This window comes from Pollicipes pollicipes, unplaced genomic scaffold, assembly GCF_011947565.3.
Source record: "Pollicipes pollicipes isolate AB1234 unplaced genomic scaffold, Ppol_2.1 Scaffold_4219;HRSCAF=4965_pilon_pilon_pilon, whole genome shotgun sequence".
NCBI lineage: Eukaryota > Metazoa > Arthropoda > Thecostraca > Pollicipedomorpha > Pollicipedidae > Pollicipes > Pollicipes pollicipes.
In genome coordinates, this window is record NW_023596448.1 from 32,845,275 (window position 1) to 32,865,366 (window position 20,092).

The window sequence follows — 20,092 nt, forward strand, 5'->3', positions numbered from 1 at the left end:
GAGGTCAGAGGTTAGGTGGAGATAAACGGCCGGTCAGAGTGAGAGGTCGGGTGGAGCGCACCATAGGGTTCGTCGCGATGCACATCGGGTGCGTAGCATTTGATGAAAACTGCTGAACTGATTTTCTTTATACTCAGGTCAAGTCCACCCAAAAATGCACACCCAACCGAGGGAAAGACTTTGCACGCTTTCGGTTCCAAAGCGCCAATGCCTCTAACAAGTCAAAATTCCACTGTTAGTATCAATCACACAACTGAACGTGTCACTCTGCTCACCTAGTTGCGTCCAACTAGTCTTTCAGAACAACGCACCACCTTAAGCTAGCGAAACCACCTTTCCCGACATTCGCATCGGAAACCGAGTACCACTCGCACCAGAAACACTGACCCGGTTTTCGCGAAGTTGGCGAACGCCTCGATGAACAGCTGACTCATGTTTCTGTCGCCCTCCGTCCAGGCGTTCCGGTCCAGTCGAACGTCTCCTGGCAGAAGCTCTGCCAACAGCATCGCACGTGTTGCGGAGACGGCGGACTTCCGTGCGCTGCGCACACAGACCTGGCAGTGAGATGGCACGGCAGGTCATTCCCGTTGTCATGTCAACGCTCATCCCGCCGTGTTTTGTTGTGGCTGTTATTCACGAACCGAACTTCTGCTTGCCATCTGATAGTAAAGAGTAAAACACAAATGTTTGCTCAGCAACATGCGCTGGCGAGCCCGCTGCAGCGGCCTTAGAACAGCATTTTTGAGCACATTATTTCGCAGGACTTGCGAGTTCGCAGTGCCGCTCACTGTCCATAAAATAATGACCTTTAGCTTCGAATCCATGTGCCGCTTGCTAATGAGGCGACAAGTTTCGCCAAGTCAGAGAAGTTCAGGCTCTTCAGACCTATACTGATTTCCTGGATTTGTCCTTCTACTAGACCTGAGGAGCATATCAGCATAGATCCCATAACAGAAGTGGTTCGTTTCACTTGAGCATTTCCAGCATGAATTATGTTCCAATAACGTGTGCAAATTACTCCCCATGATGCCATCCCGTCCGAGGTCGGCCAGAAAAAATGAGCACTGTACAAAATGAAAAGGCGCAGATATTCGCGTATATCAAGAACCAAATCTCACGTATTTCCACCATTTTGTTTTTAGTTTTTAGCTCTACAGGTTTTGTAAAAGTTGGTTAGTAACATTCTCGCAGCTTAACAGATACATCGTTACTATGCTTAAAAGCGTTGTGGCGCTCACATGCAATACACTGACGTAATCTGATGAACTGGAGGGACCTGCCCCGTCCCATCTCCCAGCTTCTGCAAACTCAAACAGTGCTGTGCATAATACCAGTACGTACCACTCATGACATATACAAATTACGAAGCGCGTGGCACCTCTCCTTTCCCGAGGCTTGGCCAGATGGCTTAACCTCCCCCTCCCCGTTCGAGGCACTGAATCCCGGTCACCAGGGTGAACCATGAAACAACGCCAGCTTATACCCAAAGGCGGCTGATCAACGCTGGAAAAGCTTCCGTAACCAAGATGCCAAGCAGAAACGAGTGACACATTCTACACTACACCCCCTTCCCCCTCCGCACCAAACCAACGTAAAACAGCACGCACAGGTCACAGACGTGCATGCAAGCGCCGCAGATACTCTCACGAGATAGCCACACCCGCACACGCCTGGGAAGGCATACGGGCAAATGCCGACTCCACGGGCAAATACGACTCCGTAGTCACTGGGTGAGCCGCGCCTCTTACCGGGGGTCCAAGAAGGGTGCGCCAGTCAGCAATGTAGTACTGCAGGCCGTGAGGGACCTGCCGCCACAGCGGCGCCTCCAGGGCCTCCACCGTGGTGTTGAGCACGTACTGGTACGTGGGCACGTCCAGCTCCAGGGCCATCTTCACCATGGCGTCCACCGGAGCCGTGTACAGCGCGTCAGAGACAAACTGCGGCGCGGAGGCGGCGTCACACCTGGGCACGTGATGTGACAACACGTCATCCCCCTCACGTCACCACATCATCATCAACATCGACATCGCATCTCATTACTTGCCCAACGCAACGTTTCGCTACTTGCTCAACATAAGATTCCGTTACTGGCTCAACATAGCATTTCATTACTTGCCCAACACAAAATTTCGTTACTTACTCAATACAACACTTCGCTACTTGCTCAACAAAACATTTCGTTACACACTCAACATATTTCGTTACCTGCTCAACATGCTATTTCGTCACTTGTTTAACGTAACACCTAGTAACGTGTAGCATAACTTATCAAGCGCACGCTGCTGCCCGCGTTCGCGTCCGCCTCATCTCTCCGTGAGCGCGGCCGGTGGCATCAGTTCGCCCTCCACGTCCTCGCGCTGCCACACGCCGCCCCAACTTCGCAGCAGTCTACAGCTCACGCCACAACCGTGGCCAGCCCATCGACGCACCACCGGCGCACCGGTGTGTGGTGTTGAAGGGTGGTTTCACAACGAGGCCGCTTTGCGGTGTCCCGGGCCGCGCAATAGGAGGCTGGGGCACGCGCAGGGTTTCACAATGGGAGGAGCAAAACCACAAGAAGCAACCGAGAACGCCGGAAGTGCATGCAAACGCGCGTTATCACGTGCACGCATGCACGCGATTTTTCGTACGTGGCGTAAAACATACAGGCTTTCCATCCTCCTTTTTCGGCGTCTACCGCAAGAATCTTTACTGGCAAACATTTGGTCATGTGCATATTAAACGGGGCATCAATTTGGTAAGGGGAAAGCACGTGCTCCCGAGGGTTACCACGTGTGCACGCTCCCGACACATGCGCTGGTGGAGGACGGCGGCGCGCTCACGTTGATGTACATCTGGCGTATCCACGTCTGGTTCTTGGGGTCGGGCCAGTACGTGTACAGATGCCGCATGGCCGTCGTCACGCCGTTCAGGTTCAGCGTGTAGTTGTGTTGTTCGGCCCACTCCCGCACCTTGGTGTCCAGCCAGCGCTGCGTGATGACGTAGTCCGGGGCCAAGCTCGCGTTTCCGTCTGCCGATAACCGGATCGGGGGCCGTGTCAAGACCCGGATCAGGCGCACATCCGGGTCCGAGGTGGTGTCAGGGATGGATGACGTAGGCTCCAGCTCCGGTGTCTTGGAATGGAGCCCTATTGTTAGCACGAACCACCAAGGACGAAGCCCGCGCTTCGCCAACAACTGCGTGAACTTTTTTGTTTACAATTCAGATCATGAGAATTGCACTTATAGTTAATGTACTGCGCTTTATCAGAAACCGAACGGAGCAAAGGCCTGTAACCCTTTATCAGAGGAACCGTTTGCATTCGCATGCACACAAATTGAGCAAGCTGTCACTGTTCCCAAACGGCGCTTCTCCATCACTGCTGTGCAGCCGTCTCTCCAACGACATAATCAAAGGCCATGACCTCCGAGACCTCTCACCACACAGCAGACATATGCCATTCCCAAACACGGCCACACCAGCTTATGTCTCGCCTCCCACATTCACAGGCGGACAGAGAAACCCTGCTCACGCAAGCCGAACGGGTGATCATCCGCCGCACAGACGCCGCCGCCGCTGCCTCCGCCGCTGCGGTACTCACACACGAAGGGAGCCGCCTCGTCCCTGTTGACCCCGGTCAGCAGCCGGAGGTCGCCGCTGAAGGCCCGCGCCCGGTACAGCGCGGCCGGTAGATCAGGCAGCACCCGCCAGTCGCGCTCCGTCCAGCCCTCGTACCAGCCGTCCGGCGGCAGCGAGATGTTGGCCTGCACCACCGGCGCCCACGGGAACACGCCCACGTCCGGCTGCCGGCGCCGAAGCCACGTCAAAGGTCACGGCACAAGGTCAGACCAGAGGTCAGCGCAACGGGTTTGCATATGGACAGCACGGGCTGTGCGGGGTCGGTGAAGACGTCAGCGCAGCAGATGTCATGTTGACTGGGAGGGTAAAGAAATCAGTGCAAAAACTAGTGCAACGGCGAGGAATGAGACCAAAACGGCGTGATACTGCCAAGGTCAAGGTCAAGGTGCGTGAAACGGATCGGCCGTCAGCGGAGTTTGCCGACCCACGAACTCGCAGGCATAGTTCGACCAACGAAGCCGCAGCACGCAAACAACGCAAAGCCATGCGGCCCGGCCTTTCACTCGCTTTTTGCACGGCTCCGTCCTGCCTCGCGCTGCTTTTCACGCAGCATCGACCAGGCCATTTTGCCTCGCTCTTTATCGGACGTGCCACTCACGCAGTGATCCCTCACATGTGATGATTGTGGTTTCGGAGCAGTTTTACACGGACCTGGCCTGTCACGACCCTGTGCTGTAGAACAAGGAACGCTGACAGCCCCGAGTCCGTGGTGGCTACACCCACGGACCTTCCCAACTCCTGGCGGCCAGTGAACTTGCCAGGCAGTCACCTGCTTACGCATGCATGGCGCCAGATGTGAAGCCCAGACCGCTTGCGCCACAGGGGAGGGGGGGGGGGGGCGAAACATCCCAAGCACGCGCGGCAACGTGCCGGCTGCGAGAGTGCCAGTATACTCCAGCCCACAACAGAGCACCGCTCCGGCCCCTCCAGCCCCAACAGCGCCGCCGACGGGCGAGTCCATTATGGAATTGGAGCGTTGACATGGCAAATGCTGTCCACTGGCACTTCCACTCCGGAGAGGCGATTGGCCGGCGAGAGCAGCAACGCAATGTCGGCTGGGCAGCGACGCAATGTCGGCTGAGCAGCGACGTAGAAACGCCCCGAGCATTGCCGGGAAACGTCCGGACGCCGCTGGCGTAGGCGAGGCCGCCGAGACGTCAGCAGCGCGCCAGATTGCCATCAGTAAGCGCCACGTTCGTCAGCGAATCTGCCACAGTTAGTGGAAGGGTCGATATGATGAAGGGCGTCGTGGAAATGTGGCGCACTTGGTGCGTCGTCAAACAGCAGCTGTCGGCTCGGAGGCGCCATGCAGCGATCAGCGAATGGATATGTCATGGATATGGTCACGGTGAAATGAAGAAATTCGAAAGTGAAAAATATTCACCATGATGTACATCTACTTCAGGCTACGAGCTGTACACACCATGTATTCTCGCAGTCGCCGTAATCCAGCGTAATCTGGTGGCTAACAAAAGCTAGCGAGTAATATGTTATTGAAATTTTTTGTTGGGGTAGTTTCATTCCAACGTTGACAAATCCCAAACAATCTCTGACATAGTCTCTTGTCGCCGGATTAAAAAAATATGATCCTACCGTTTGCTCACTCCACATCTTCGTTTAACTTGCTAAGCCTGCTGTGTGCCTCGACTGTGGCCCACAACAACAATCAATGCCGGCACCGAATGATGATATTGCCAGTCAAGACGCATGGTCTATGCTCTGTTCAAATTAAAAAGATGCAGGAAACTCAAGCCTCTTCCCGAAGCTTATTTGCGAGCAACTTTAAGTTCACACATCACCAGTTTTCAAGAATTTTTTTTTTCATTTCATTTCACACATTTTCAATTTTCAAGAAAAGTTTGGTCATTAATACTACAAGAACTGTGATTAATGATTGCAGACCTTATATATTATATCGCACAGTAAGTGGCATGTCTATAATATATCGTTTAGTGTAGGTACTTTGTCTTTGACTTGTCGTTCAGTGCAGAAAACATCCCGATCATATATTTCCGTGGTGTGCATCATACACATATAATATTTAGCTTAGTGTAGGTAATATGCCTATGACATATCGTTTAGTGCATCTACTATACCCATAATATGTCGTTTAGTGTAATTATATATCTATAACATATCACTGAGTGTAACTAATGTATCTGCAATCGGTAACATACGTAAAATATCGTTAAGCTTTGCTGATACTACGGTTTAGTTTAAATCAGCTATTGGACCAGACCGAGCCAGCTGAATTCCAAAGCTTGTTATGGTTTCAGTGCGACTCAAACCCGCCCACGGAAACGCATTCATCATTCCGCCGACGGGCGTCGCGTGTTGAGCACCACAACGCCTGCCCGCGGTGCTGAAAACTCCAGCGCTCCATAAACTCAAAGCCCCAAATATAGCGCATCGAACACAGTTTGCGTCTTCACAACCCAAATAAAGTGGGCCCTCGCGAACGTGTCAAATGGCCGTCCAGACGCCGCGGCGGCCACAAACCGCGCTCGGAAGTACGTCCGCGGAAATCGCTCGAGCTCCGTCAGCGAATTCCACTTCAGATTGCTTTCCCTCGGTAGCCCAGCATGTTTGGCCACTGCTCCACCACGGCACGACGAGATTCAAAGCTCCCGGAAATTGTCATCGAGAAGGGCGTTGGGCATGCGTTTTGTCCGCTAGTGTTGCTATACTTAGAATGTTCAGGCACTCGGAGGACGCGAAGAGTGAATGGATCCATCAGCATGCTGGCACCTCACAGCAAACATTCATAACAAGGGAAGGTGACCAAGTTGGACCTTCAGCAAAAGGGGAAGGCGATCAAGTTGGGCCTTCAGCCAAGGGGAAGGCGATCAAGTTGGGCCTTCCGCCAAGAGGAAGGCGATCGAGTTGGGCCTTCCGCCAGGAGGAAGGCGATCAAGTTGGGCCTTCCGCAAAGAGGAAGGCTCACTTAATTGCAAAAAAAATTGTCACAGCGACTGCGGCAAAGCAGAAGTGTTGAACGAAATCACCACTGAACAATGCCGTGGTTCTGCTAACGCCATCCGACTGGAAGCCTTACGACACAGGAGCGAACCTCTGTCATGTCTTGCACTGCACGATCTACCCGTCTACAGTCGGCATCGCCGGCCTCTAACTGCCGAGTAGATGCATACGACCCCTCCATTATGACTTGGACGTATCTTATCTCCCACTTTGACGTCCACAGCTCCCAGATGTTGGCGCAGCCGGCGCGTTCCATCTTCTGGTACGCGACCAATGACTTCGATGCCTCATTACGACGGCGCTGTCTCCAGTTTAACGCCATGAAGTACAAGTCGACTACCGTTGTATATCATCGTGAAGTCGACATTTCTTACCTCGGACCATTTATTTAAGCGGAACTATCCTACCTCTGGCCATGGAGTACACATCTTCTACCATCGCCGTGAAGTCGCTTGGCGTATTAAGCTGTTACACTGATGCGTCCTGCAGTGGACTCATCTCTGCTCTCTCACCGCGACTCCAACGTGTCCTACTTCTCACCTGGCATTACCCTCCGCGAAGTCCACAGCCCCAATCCTACAACGTAAACGTCCCCGATCTCTCACGGTGACAAATGTGTCTGCCATCTCTCATCGCGTGGCCGTCATCGCCGATCTCTTTATGTCGAGTCCACGTCACCCACTCCTGATCGAGAGCGCGTCTGATCCTCACTGTGAAGTCGACACCGTCCGTCTCCACTACGGCCCCCACCATGTCGTCAACATCTCCACCGTCTCACATTACCGGCGACGTCTCCGATCTCACACCGCGTCGGCATCATCTCCGACATCACACACCGTGCCGCCGTCCCACATTACCGGCGACGTCTCCGATCTCACATCGCGTCGTCAACATCTCCGACATCACACACCGTGACGCCGTCTCACATCACCGGCGACGTCTCCGATCTCACACCGCGTCGTCAACATCTCCGTCATCGCATACCGTGCCGTCAACATCTCCGCCGTCTCACATTACCGGCGACGTCTCCAATCTCACACCGCGCCGTCAACATCTCCGACATTACACACGGCGCCGTCGTTATCTTTGACATCTCGCCGCACCGTCAGCATTTTCGATCTCACACGGTGCTGTTGACATCTGCCACATCTCACCACACCGCCAACATTACATGACCTCCCACCGCACAACCCACGCCTCCGCTCACTCACCGTGAATTAGGATCTGCCCATCTGACCATACAGCAAACATATCTGATCTCCCACCGCACAGCTCACACCTCCGCTCACTCACCGTAACTTCGACATCTGCTACATCTGACCATACAGCCAACATGTCTGATCTCCCACCGCAGAGCCCACACCTGCGCTCACTCACCGTGAACTCGACGTCTCCGATCTCCAGCGCGCTGCGTCCGCGGCTGAGGCAGTTGACCAGCTTGGCGGACGTGTCGGCCAGGCAGCCGATCCTCTCGCCGAACACGCGGGACGTGTTGCGGGCCCACTCCAGGTCCGAGATGGCCGCCCAGTCAGCCAGCGGGGACCCGCTCTGTCGACACGGGCGTCGACGGTTGCCAACGACGCCATGACGGTGTCGGTGGTCACGTGATAACATGGGCGCCGCTCTGGCGCAGCTGCCTCAGCGGAAGTTAGGGGGAGAAGAGTATCGTCTATTCAAAGGTACGCAAATTTTGACGGGTGGTTGAGGATACAGAAATTGCTCGGGTCGATTTCTTCAAATGGGAATGATTGATTACGGACGATTTCGGCTAGCCAACTGTCGGACGATCAAGACACTGTCAGTTAAGCCTACGCAAGTTATACCGGCAAAGCGTTATTTTCAGCCACCCTCACATTCCAGCAGAAGTCCCTAAAAACCGAAAACATCGCACCGAGCTACAAATAGAACACTTTTATTTCATCAAGTGGCGACCGCCTTCAGCGCTGAACAGCGATTGTGGCCCACACCCGCCACCACACGACTCTCAGCCTTTCCGCGATTACCCTAACAACGCCCCCCTTACCCTGACCCTCTAACCATGATCTCTGCTGATCTAGACCCCCTCCCCGCGCCGTCCCCGCGACGTCTAATCCTGATCCAGAGATGGTATGGCCAGTCACCTGTGATCCTGAACCGGGACGACCTGTGACCCTGACCGTGATAAGGGGCGATGAACTGTAACTCCGTCCTCTGACAATGCCCACTTGAAGGATGATATGTGACCCTGACCCTCACCAGTGCGATGAGCGGTGACCCTGATGCTGACCTGGGTGACGACCTGTGATCTTAACCTTGATCCGAGTGATGACCTGTAACCCTGACCTGGGCGACGGCCTGTGACTCTGACCATGATCCAGGCAATGACCTGTGACCCTTACCCGGGGACGATCAGCGACCCGGACCTGACCCGGGGACGATCTGTGACCCAGACCCTGACCTGTGACCCCGACCTGACCTGGGCGATGACCTGGTGCACGATATGGGCCGTGCGCGGGGAGACGGCCAGCAGGCCGGCGCTGGCCGCTCCGGCGTCGTCGCCGAACACCGTGATGCGGCGTCGGTCGCCGTTGAAGTAGTGCACGTTGTCGTACACCCAGCGCAGAGCCATCGCCTGATCCAGTAGGCCGTAGTTTCCCGGTGAGTGCTCGTCGCCAGTGCTCAGAAAGCCTGTAGGTCGGTATGAGACGGTTAGAGCGAAAACAGCGGCGCGGGCTCGCGGCTAAATTAAATCACGTGCGCGGTTTTGTTTTGGCGTCTGTGTTGAAAGCTTTCAACGAGCACTGTCTTTTCATTTTTTTAAAAAACTTTTAACTTGATATGAGGAAGGAGGCAGTTAAAGCAAAATCTGGGGCGCAGGGCTCGCGGCTGAACTAAATCACGTGCGCGGTTTTGTTTTGGCGTCTGTGTTGAGAGCTTTCAACGAGCGCTGCCTTTTTATTTTGTTTTAATACTTCTAACTTAATATGAGGTAGGAGGCAGTTGGAGCAAAATCTGGGGCGCAGGGTTCGCGGCTGAACTAAATCACGTGCGCGGATTTCTTTTGGCGTCTGTGTTGAAAGCTTTCATCGAGCACAGCCTTTTTACTTTGTGTTGATACTTTTAACTTGCTGCTACCCAGGGAGACACCTTTACCATGAACATGATTGGCAAAGCAGCCGTTAGCAGACTACATTTGCGATGGTCAAAGGCCCATGAGGATAAGTTCCGGACGTCTTATTTGCCGACTGGCTCGTTGCATATGGCGGCGATAACCGGAGGCAATTGTTTTAGCAATACCGCCATATCTATATTTGAAATCACTGCCAAAGCTTTTGAGAAGTTCAAAGCAGCACGCGCCATTAAAAACGGAATGTGCCATGTCATGAGCCAGGGTGAAACATCGCCGGGAAGTTTGCTGATTGCGCGAAAATCGTCAGCATTATTCCACTGCACTGCGCAATACAAACTTCGCTCCAAGTTCGCTAAGCGCATTACAGGCTTGATCGCTTCTCAATGCAGCGGAAGCCGAAAGCTTTGGCGAAGAGGCCCTGATGCGATTCAGCGTCGGTCTGAACGGAGCTGCCCAAACTAAAGAATTCGTTACAGCTATAACCCACCTTAGCTGTTGAGTTCCAGTATTGTTGTGTCACTTGATTATAAAACCCGCTACGCACCTGCTGCTGCCCTCACGCAGAAGCGTCTTGAGTGAAGTGTACACGAGTGTGCATGCCCGAAGAGGGCCCTTAAACCCCTCTAGCACAGGCCACGAACACAAGTCTGGCACAGGAGCACTCAGTCGTCGCGGCGGATCGAAGTCGGGCGGAGGACGTCGGCAGGGATCTACTCGCCGAGTCCACTCGGGCTGCCCCGAGCCGGGGCGGCGCTTCTGAACAGCCCGCCGGCGGTCCGCACCATTTGATCGTGCATCTAGCGGAACGCGTTGCCGCGACATGACATCGATGTCTCATCGCAAATCGCCTACAAATCAATCGAAAGCCATTGGGTACCGCTCGAGACTAGAACTGTCAATTTTGAGCCATCAGGTTCAGTGTTGTCAAACGCGCTGATTCGGAGCAACTGGTTCTAGCAACGAGTCTGCGAAAGCGTCGTAGATTCGCGTCTCGACGACCAAAGGTCCCATGTTTGCGTCGACGGAATTCCGTTTGACCTTGACCTAGCGGTGCACCCGACGGCGCTACGGCCGTAGAGGAGAGTGGGGCCAGTCACATCACGTCCAAGTGGGAACCGTAGCCAGGGCGATTTACTCTAATGGTGTGTTCGCAGCGGGCCAGACGACAAAGATCATACGTGACGTCACTTAGAAGCCTTGCCGGACATGCAGAATCTTGCTCCGTTACTTAGCCGTGGTGAGACGGAAATGGTGCAGTGGGCTCATTTATATACAAGTCGGTTTGCACGCCCACGAGCGACGACGGGTGAGGAGCAGACGTGTTTTACGCTACAAATGACAATTTGTAGTTTTCATCGTTAGGCGCCCGCGTAGACGTGCCAACGGACACCCTAGTGTATGTGCAGTTATTGTCACCAAAATTGCATGACGTCACGTTGCGCAGTACAGAATGTTCTTAGTGCGCTGTGATTACACTCCAAATCCACGCCGTGGATGAGTCTCGGGTTACTCAGCTGACGAAAACCAGCGCTCTCTACTTTTCAGCGTGGTTCCGGTTGCACAAGTGAACGTGACTTGGGGAGAGTGTTACAATTTTGTTGACACATAGCTGTTAACCTAACACGCGCTCGGTTGGGGGGTCAGCTTGACCCCCGAAGGTATTTCCGGAATTATTTCCGAACGGCACGGCGTAGCCACACCAGATCTTGCGTAGCTCTAGACAATTAAATAGCGGATTGTCTACCACCAAAAATTTAGATGTACCTTGTAAGGTCGCTGACCTATGGCAGGTCAAACTAGGCCATGGTTTCAGCGGAGGCAATTTCTGGGGAATCGCTTAATCTAATCTAACAGCAGAGTGTTAGACGAAGCCATACATCTCTGAGATACTTTCTCAGGCAACACAATAATGGAATGAACATATTAAATTGACCTAGGGTCAGGTATGAGGGTCAGTTCGAGGTCAAAACCAACCTGTTTTATCACTCTATGGCTTTCTGTATGAAAATTTTATGTTGCTCACTTCAAATTTGTCGACAACAGGGACTGAATTATACGCCTTTAATTAATTTCTTCAAGGTCAGAATAGGTCACTAACCTGAAAGGACATAGGTCAACATTTTGTATCAAGGAGCATGCGGCCTAGCGTACTCTTTGTCACTTATTCAAATGCAAAACTCAAAGCAGTCTTGTATGATTTTGGTCACCATGACCTTCAAAAGGTCAAACAAGGTCATTAACCTAAAATGAGCATGATCATTTTTGCTTAGAGCAGTTATCTACGTTCTGTGGTTTCTTTGGAGACCAGCATGGAATTTGACCTTGTTTCACCTTATTTGACCCGAAGGCCATAGCCTAGGAACCTCAAATTTCGACCTAAGTGAGTTCACGTACAGGCCAACACACCCTGTAAATTTGGTGTGGTTAGGTCTCTTAGTTCCTCAGATCTCAGGGGGTCAAATTGACCCCCACCCGAGCGAAGGGTATTCAACCGGCCACCCGGGCGCGTGTGAAGTGATCGGTGAAAATATGTGTTCAAACCTCCAATAGCTCAGTTGTTAAGACAGCCTGCATTCCGATCCACCCATCCGTGGCGAGGTGGGTTCGAGTCGCTTTAGGCGCCCGTTATTTGTCCTTGACAGATACGCCCTGCAGCCGATGGCAGCGGCCGGACTGAAGGTCAGATGACTCAGAGGGCGGGACGGACACTGCCGAGCCTTGTGGCACGTTGAGCTTCGGCCACCAAAGTCTACCGTTGAACTGGAATTACACGATCGGATGGCAGAGGTCAGGGCTTACATAGCAAGCACTGCTTAGCGTGAGTTTCGCTCCCAGAAATCTTTCAAAAAATCGCCCTGAAAGCACTGCACTGCACAAACACTGCTTAGCGTGAGTTTCGCCCCCAGAAATCCTTCAAAAAATCACCCTAAAAGAACTGTTGGTGCGGGAGCTTCAGCAACTGCAGTATCATCCGCATCCGCGCAATCTTTCCGTCCCTCGTGGTTGACAGCTGGATGGCCCAGCGACGGTTCCCGACAATCACCGACGCCAGCAGGCCAGGTCACTGACCTAGAGCCCCGAGGCGGTAGTTGAAGGTCACGACCACCACCTGGCCCCAGGCGGCCAGCATGTGGCCTGGGAAGCGGTTGGAGGAGCCGTGGGAGAACTCGCCGCCGTGGATGTGCACCATGACCGCGTACAGCTCCTTCACGTTGCTGGACACCTGCCCAATCAGACGTCACAACGGCGTGTTCTGGGTCCGGCAGGATCATCTCTGACGTCGTCGATTTGAGGCAGACAAAAACAATACTAAAATAACGTTTTTGTTGGTGGAAAGCGGGGAAAATGTCTGTTGGTGACGTCTGAAAGATCGACATCAGACTCAAATCCAAGCCAGTCGGAACAGGTCGTTGGCTTAGTCGGAGCAGGGCTCAAATTCAGACCAAAACGAACAGAATTCAAATCACTCTCCAACCAGCTCCAACAAAACTTGGCATAGCGAAGGGCGCATATCTAGCCCACCACCGGCCAGTCGGCACACGCCTCCCCTCACCTGAGGCGTGAAGACGTTGAGGTAGAGGCAGTCCTCGTCGACCTCCCGCACCCCACGTCCGGCCCCGACAAACCTGGCCGGCTGAGGGCATGCCGGCCCGTAGTCCAGCGCCAGCCAGCGCTGCCAACCCGGCCGGGCCCGCGGTGGCTGCGGCAAACACAGCAGGGTCGCTCAGCTCAGGTCAGGTCAGGTCAGGTCAGGTCCACAGAATGATGGCATGACCCACTACTGCCAGGGATGTCGAACATAAGGAGCTGGAACAAGCGAGTCAGGTCAGGACGCAAAAGGTCAGGTCGGGACAGAAACGGTCAGGTCAGGTTAGACCAGGCGAGAATCAGGTCGGGTTACGCTAGGTCAGGCCATGCCAGGCCAACCCCATGGCGTAACAACAACGTAGTTCATCACTGTCGACCAGGACGAGCAGTGATAATGAGACAAAAGGGTCATGTCATGTCAAGACGCCTCACGCCATCATGGGCATGTCATGTCAAGACGCCTCACGCCATCATGGGGATGTCATGTCAAGACGCCTCACGCCATCATGGGGATGTCATGTCAAAGACGCCTCACGCCATCATGGGGATGTCATGTCAAGACGCCTCACGCCATCATGGGGATGTCATGTCAAGACGCCTCACGCCATCATGGGGATGAGCCACGGGTGTTGAAACGAGAAAAACCTGGTCAGGTCTGGTCAAATCGGCCCACTTCGGGTAACGTGCAGGCGTCGTCAGACACCATCAACCGGGACAGGGAGTGCTGCAACAAATACGTACGGCCCCGGCCAGGTCAGGTCAGGTCAACCCCGGGGCAGCGTGCCAGCGCTATCAGCGCTGCCATCGCAAGGTTCATTTGCTCTTATTTGCATGTTGCTACAAAAATAGCTTTTGCTTGATACAATCAGGGGCGGATCCAGGATTTTGTCAAGTGGGGTGGGGGGTGGGGGGGGGACGGCAACATTGTGGGCCCCTGGAGTTTGAGACCCCCCTCCGAAAACATCCTCGCACTTCGGCCATTACGTTTTATAGCACGTCGTATGTAATATATATATATATATATATATATATATATATATGTGTATATATAGTATATATATATATATATATATATATATATAGTATATATATATATACATACTTATCCATTGTCTAATAAATACGGAAACCCATCTTACTGTGCGCGGCCTTGTAAAGCTAGGCGTGCTATGCATGCATACATATAGAGCTCACTCATTTTCTACAGGTCATTCTAAATGCTGTGATTTTGGGGCTAAGTGTTTCGGAACAACAGGCATAATAAACCTGCATTGGCTGCTAACAACCATCAAAACCAAGCATCGACTTAATTCCTAGCTTATGCATTTACGGCCAGCCGGTTGTGCGATGTAATTAGCTGGTGGCTGATGACTAATCAAGAATTTTTCTTGGTTATAAAGGAGTAGAACATATCTTAGCATTCAAAATATGTTCAGAACGTCATACACTAGCATAGCTAGTGTAACACACTTAATAGCCAATGGAAATGACACATACGCCGTCGGCGGCACGTACAATTACATTCGGCAACTGCGCGTAGAAATTCATCAGCGCATTTTCCACTGCTGCTCTAAGACGAAAGCACCAAAGCCAATAGGGACGGAACATGAACGATCATGGGTGCTGCAGGAGGCCAACAAAGTGGCTCTCGTCAACAAGTACAGGGTCTTCAAGCAAAAAGAACCCAAGACCAACGTGGTGGGCCCCTAAACGATCGGTTGTACCTAGGCAGGCTGACATGTGAAGCCCCGGCCGTAGCACAGCACCCTCTGAGCAAATGGGAATTATCCAAGACCATAAATCAATATCCCTGTGCGGTCAAGAGTGCACGGGCTGGTCAACAACACTAGCCTCAATGGGAGTGAAGAGTCCTCCGCGAAAGAAACCCAAGGGAGAGAGTCCTCGATCAAAGTAGAGGGCGCCTGAGCATCGAGTGTCTCCGCGCCTTACCTTACAAGAGCCCTAGCAACAGCACAAGGCGCTCCAAGCAAGTAGAAAGAACCCGAAAGGGCCCCTAAGCAACTGAGTGTGCCCTGGCATATGGGGCCCCCGGAGAAAGTATATAGAGCCTTTCGGGCGAAGGGGAAGAATCCGTGGAGGGAAAACCTGATCGATGAACAGTGCTCGGGCATGGAGGCAGATAGCGTCCCAACAGCACATTGGGCCCTATGAGAAAATGCAAAGAGATCAAGGGCACCGTGGAAAGCTCCTTAGCGATCAGACTGACCCGGCGAGTGGACACATAGGGCCAGGCAACCAACAGCGTCATGTCTCTAAACAGCATAATGGGCCCCAAAATTTCCCCCAAACAACGCTTTTTTAATCAGCGAAGAATAACTTTGTTTGCTTATGAACTCCTTAGTTTTGCTAACAATGGTTCGTGGTGGTCTGTACGGCCAAAGGCATCCAATTTGTTGTGTTTTTGTTGTAAGAAAACTGCGTCCGTGCGGCCAGTTATGGGCCCCTTCGGAGCCTTTAGGTCCCTCGGCATGGTCCATGGGGCATGGTCCCGCCCCCCCCCCCCCCCCGACCTTCTGCATCCGCCGCCGGCCCGAGCAATGGAACAGATGGGGCTCGTCAAGAACCATCTGTTCAAAGGGCCCCCCAAAAAAACAAAACAAAGGCCATCCATTCAAATATAAGATATACTTACGACGCAATGTGTAGGGCTCTGAACGATCGAGTGCGCCCGAGCAGATTAACACATGGGGCCCCCGTCAAGAGCGTGGGGCCTTCCATCTAAATAGGAAGTACCCAAGACCCAATGTAGAGGGCCTCCGAGTGACCGAGCGTGCCCGAGCAGGCTAACAAATAGGGTTACCAACAATAGCGCAAGGCCCTCCATTCGAATGGGAAGCACCGAAGACACTATGCAAATGGCACCAGAATGATGGAATGTGCCCGAGCAGCTTGTCAGAAGGGGCCCGACAAGAGCGTTGGGCCCTCCATTGAAATAAGAAGTACCCAAAACCCAGTGCGGAGGGCCCCCGAAAGATGGTGTATACCCCAGCAGATTATCAGGTGGCTCAGACAGGAGTGTGGGGCCCTGAATTCAAATACCGAGACCCAATATATGGGGCCCCCGAACAATCTAGTGTGGCCGAAGCGGTAAACAGATGGAGTCCCGACAAGTACGTAGGGCCCTCCATTGAGATGGGAAGTACCCCAGGCACAATGTGGAGGGCCCCAGATATTCGGGTGGGCCCGAACAGGTTAACAGATGGGGGGCCCTGGCAAGAGCGTTGGGTTTTCCGTTCAGATATGAAATACGACACGATGTAGAGGGCCCCAATTATCGAGTGCCCCAGAACAGGCTGACAGACAGGGCCCCCGGAAAAACCGGAGGGCCCTCCATTCAAAAAGGACGCATCCAAAACCAGATGTAGAGGTCCCCCACAATCGAATGGGCCCCGAGGATCTTATAAGATGGGGCGCCGACAGGAGCAGGGTCCCAAAGGCCCCAAGCCCCGAGCAGGCCATCACATGGATTCCCGACGAGAGTGAAGGGCCCTAAGCAAGCGACAGGATTGGAAACGCCCTAGGCCAATGTGGGGGGCTCATGAGCATATTGCAAGTGTGTCGGTAGGTTAGCAGAGACCTACGTAAAGGGTCCCTGAGCAACCGAGAATATCCCGGCAGGTTAAGATATGAGACCCCGGCTAGAGCTCACAGGGCCTTTCTGGCGAATGGAAAGAATCCCTGGAAGGGCCCGTGATTAACAAGAGTGCCCAGGCACGATAACAGGAAGGGCCACAACAACCGCGCAGGGCCCGCGGAGCAAATGCAAAGGAATAAAAAGGCAACATGGAATGCTCCTTAACGATCGAATTAATCCTGTAAGTGCGCGCATAAGTCCCCCGGAAACAGCACGGGCCCCTAGACAGTGAAATGAGCCTTAAAATTTCCAGTCCACAACTTTTCCAATCATCGAATGATTTTTTGCGACTTCTCACAAGCCCTTCACTTTCGCTTGCAACTGTTCTTGGTCGCCTGGAAGTCTAGAGATACCCAGTCTTGTTGCGTTTTGTGTTTCTCTCGGAGCCAATGGACCCCTTCGGGGCCCAAGGGGGCCATGACCCCGTGCCCCCCCCCCCTCTAGACCCGCCCCTGAATACAATGTCTCACACAAAACACGTAAAAGGCTGGAGCACAGCCTGACGCACTCAAGACAACAAATGCCTTGGCCATGCGTCCAACCACTCGCGTGACTGGGCGCATTACACGTCACACACGCCGCCGCTTTGACGCAATACTGACGTCTGATTGGCTATCGAGAACGGCGCATTATCACCGCTCGGGCAGCGGAACAAGGTGCCAGAAGGTCACACAGGTCAAACAGCCCGGCTCCGGGCAGCGCGGGACGATGTCTGAGCACTGATGGTCCAGGCGGCAAGTCTGCGGCAAATCATCGTGCTGGTGGGCTGCTTTCTACGCCAGGAGAAAGACGCGGAGTGCGGAAATACGCTGAGCGAAAGGGGAGAGGGAGTGTTACCACCCGCGTGTGGCTCCATTGCGGTTTCCGCGATGGCGTAAGGGCGGCCCGTAAAAGCTACGTTAGCAGGGATGTAGCCTCGCAAAATAAGCTGGGGCGGCTGAGCAGAAAAAGTGTCCACACCTAACCCGAAATATGCCAAAAAGGGCCTCTTCTCGGATTCTTCCGCTTTCTTCACAGAAGTTGGGGGAGGGGAGCGGGCTGGTGCCCCTCCTCCTAGACCCAACAGGAAACTGTACCGCTGCACTTCAGCAGCCCCCATTCCCCCTGCTTTAATGCCACTGCCGCTACGGCGTGCTCCAGGGTCGATGGCCTTCGGGGACGCTGTGCTATGTGGAGCTGCGGAGTTTTTAGCGAAACACGGAACAGAACAGCACCAAGTCAGAGTGCACAATTAACATCCAGCGTCGCATGACTGCCGTTCTTCAGGCGCAGACCACGCCAAACACGAGGCGGAATTTGCCCGTGCAACTGAGAGCCAAGAATGGCTTCATTAACGCAACATGCAGAATGATTAGACCAGTCGCTTGCCGACTAATGCACGAGCCACGACCCCTTGACAGGACATCGAAGTGTGTTGGCCGTGGTCTAGCTGTCAGCAACCCGAACCCTATCGCACTTGGCACCCACGTCGTATGATGTTACGTGTTTATCCTTCTCCCTTCCTCCCTCCTTTAAAAGTTGACTGCCGTAGATCAAGGGAAGCACGACCGCTGGGTCGTGAGCTCGAACCCCACCACCTGCCATTTTTCGGTTTTACCCTACCCGCTCATTATGACTGCGTCTTACGTCCACAGCAACTGCAAACACGCAGTGTCAGACGACCACAACTGACTAAGGACTACACCCCAACAGACGACCGACCAAGCGACGCCTCACCTTAAAGCGCGCCTCCTGCACGGGCGGCAGCGCGTACGGCACGCCGAGGAACGCAGTCACCGTCCTCCTCTCCTTGTGCACGCCGGGCTGCAGCCGCGCCGGCCACTCCTCCGGCCGCAGGCCCGGCTCGTCGAACAGCTTCACCCGGAACCCGGTCAGCGGCCCCAGCTGCGTGCGGAGCTCCACCAGCGGGTTGGTGAGACCCTCCCCTGGCCGGCGCGCGCCCTGCAGGTCTGGCCGCCAGCCGGCCAGCACGCCCACGTCCGCGTCCACGCAGCGGTTCGGGTCGAACTTGTCGTAGCCGACGTTGGCGTTGTCGCCGCCGGCCGGTGGCGGGCACTGGCGCCGCCCGCCGTTGCGGAAGGTGGCCGGGTCGGCCGGAGCGGCGGGGGGAGCCGTGGTGGCGACGCGCCACTGGCCGAAGCGGTTCACGGTGCCGCCCGGGGCGGCGGCTGCGGCGGCGGCACACAAGAGCAGGAGCGGCAGCACGGGGGCGGGACGCAGCGCCGCAGCGCCCGACGCCATCTTGGCCGCAGCGTCGCGCGGGAGCGCGACGCGCCGGTGCGCGTTTCCCCGGCCAACAATGCTTCGCGTACGCGGGCCGCGGGACTGGTTTTGCAGACGGTTCGCGCTCCGGCCGCTGGGAGGCGCTAGCATCGCATCCGCTCGCGTGACCTTGATCCAGCGCCTGAGGCGGTGGACCCGCACCTGTCCCAGTTCTCCCGCCCAAACGCTTGGGTTGGGGGACGCTGCGTACAGGTGTACTTGTTGCGCTGATTTGAGATGCGTTTCACATCAGCGTCAAGTGTCATAACGTGACGTCATCCACCTATGCGCTGGATGACGCTGGTGACTATCACAGACAGGTGTGGTGGTTAGATTTCCGAGGTTTCATCTCAATGGCCGTCGCGGTATTGCTGTCGGGTAATTTGACGAGGCATGTGACTGCAAGAGGTATTGACGTCCATTGGCGCATTGGCGACGGGGGCCAGTGATGAGAGAATGCTTCCTGCTGACGGCATCGGACTCGGACACCGGTGTGAAACTCCGAGCTCGCAACCTCTCGGCCATTTATTTACCCCGATGCCACGGCGGCAATGGTCGTCGCCATGACTTGGCTTCAAGACATGACATGACATGACATGACTTGGCTTCAGCTGTCTTCTAATTTGGAGATGTGAAATGGAAGACCCCAGTTTGCTGTGGGCGGGATCGGTCAATCACATTCCCCGGGTCTTTTTGAATCCCCACTTTGGCTGACTGGTCAACGGTGAAGACGTCACTGCGCGCACCGGTTAAATACCCACTTTGGCTGACTGGCCAACGGTGAAGACGTCACTGCGCGCAACGGTTAAATCCCCAGTTTGGCTGGCTGGTCAACGGTGTAAACGCCACTGCGCGCAACTGATCATATGAGATCGGCATGG

The 20,092-nt window shown here is 54.2% G+C and overlaps 1 protein-coding gene across 1 annotated transcript; it reads right to left on the bottom strand.

Annotated features, from left to right (window-relative positions):
• Positions 1-430: 430 nt before the first annotated feature.
• LOC119095219 (neuroligin-like protein glit-1) lies at positions 431-19,151 on the bottom strand (the record flags this gene model as incomplete). The annotated part of the gene is made up of 9 exons (XM_037218087.1): positions 431-493; positions 1,749-1,937; positions 2,823-3,010; positions 3,581-3,782; positions 7,975-8,145; positions 9,053-9,264; positions 12,776-12,929; positions 13,260-13,406; positions 18,666-19,151. Coding segments are annotated over 9 exons (1,812 nt in total), but the record flags the coding sequence as incomplete, so codon positions are not given.
• Positions 19,152-20,092: the final 941 nt, after the last annotated feature.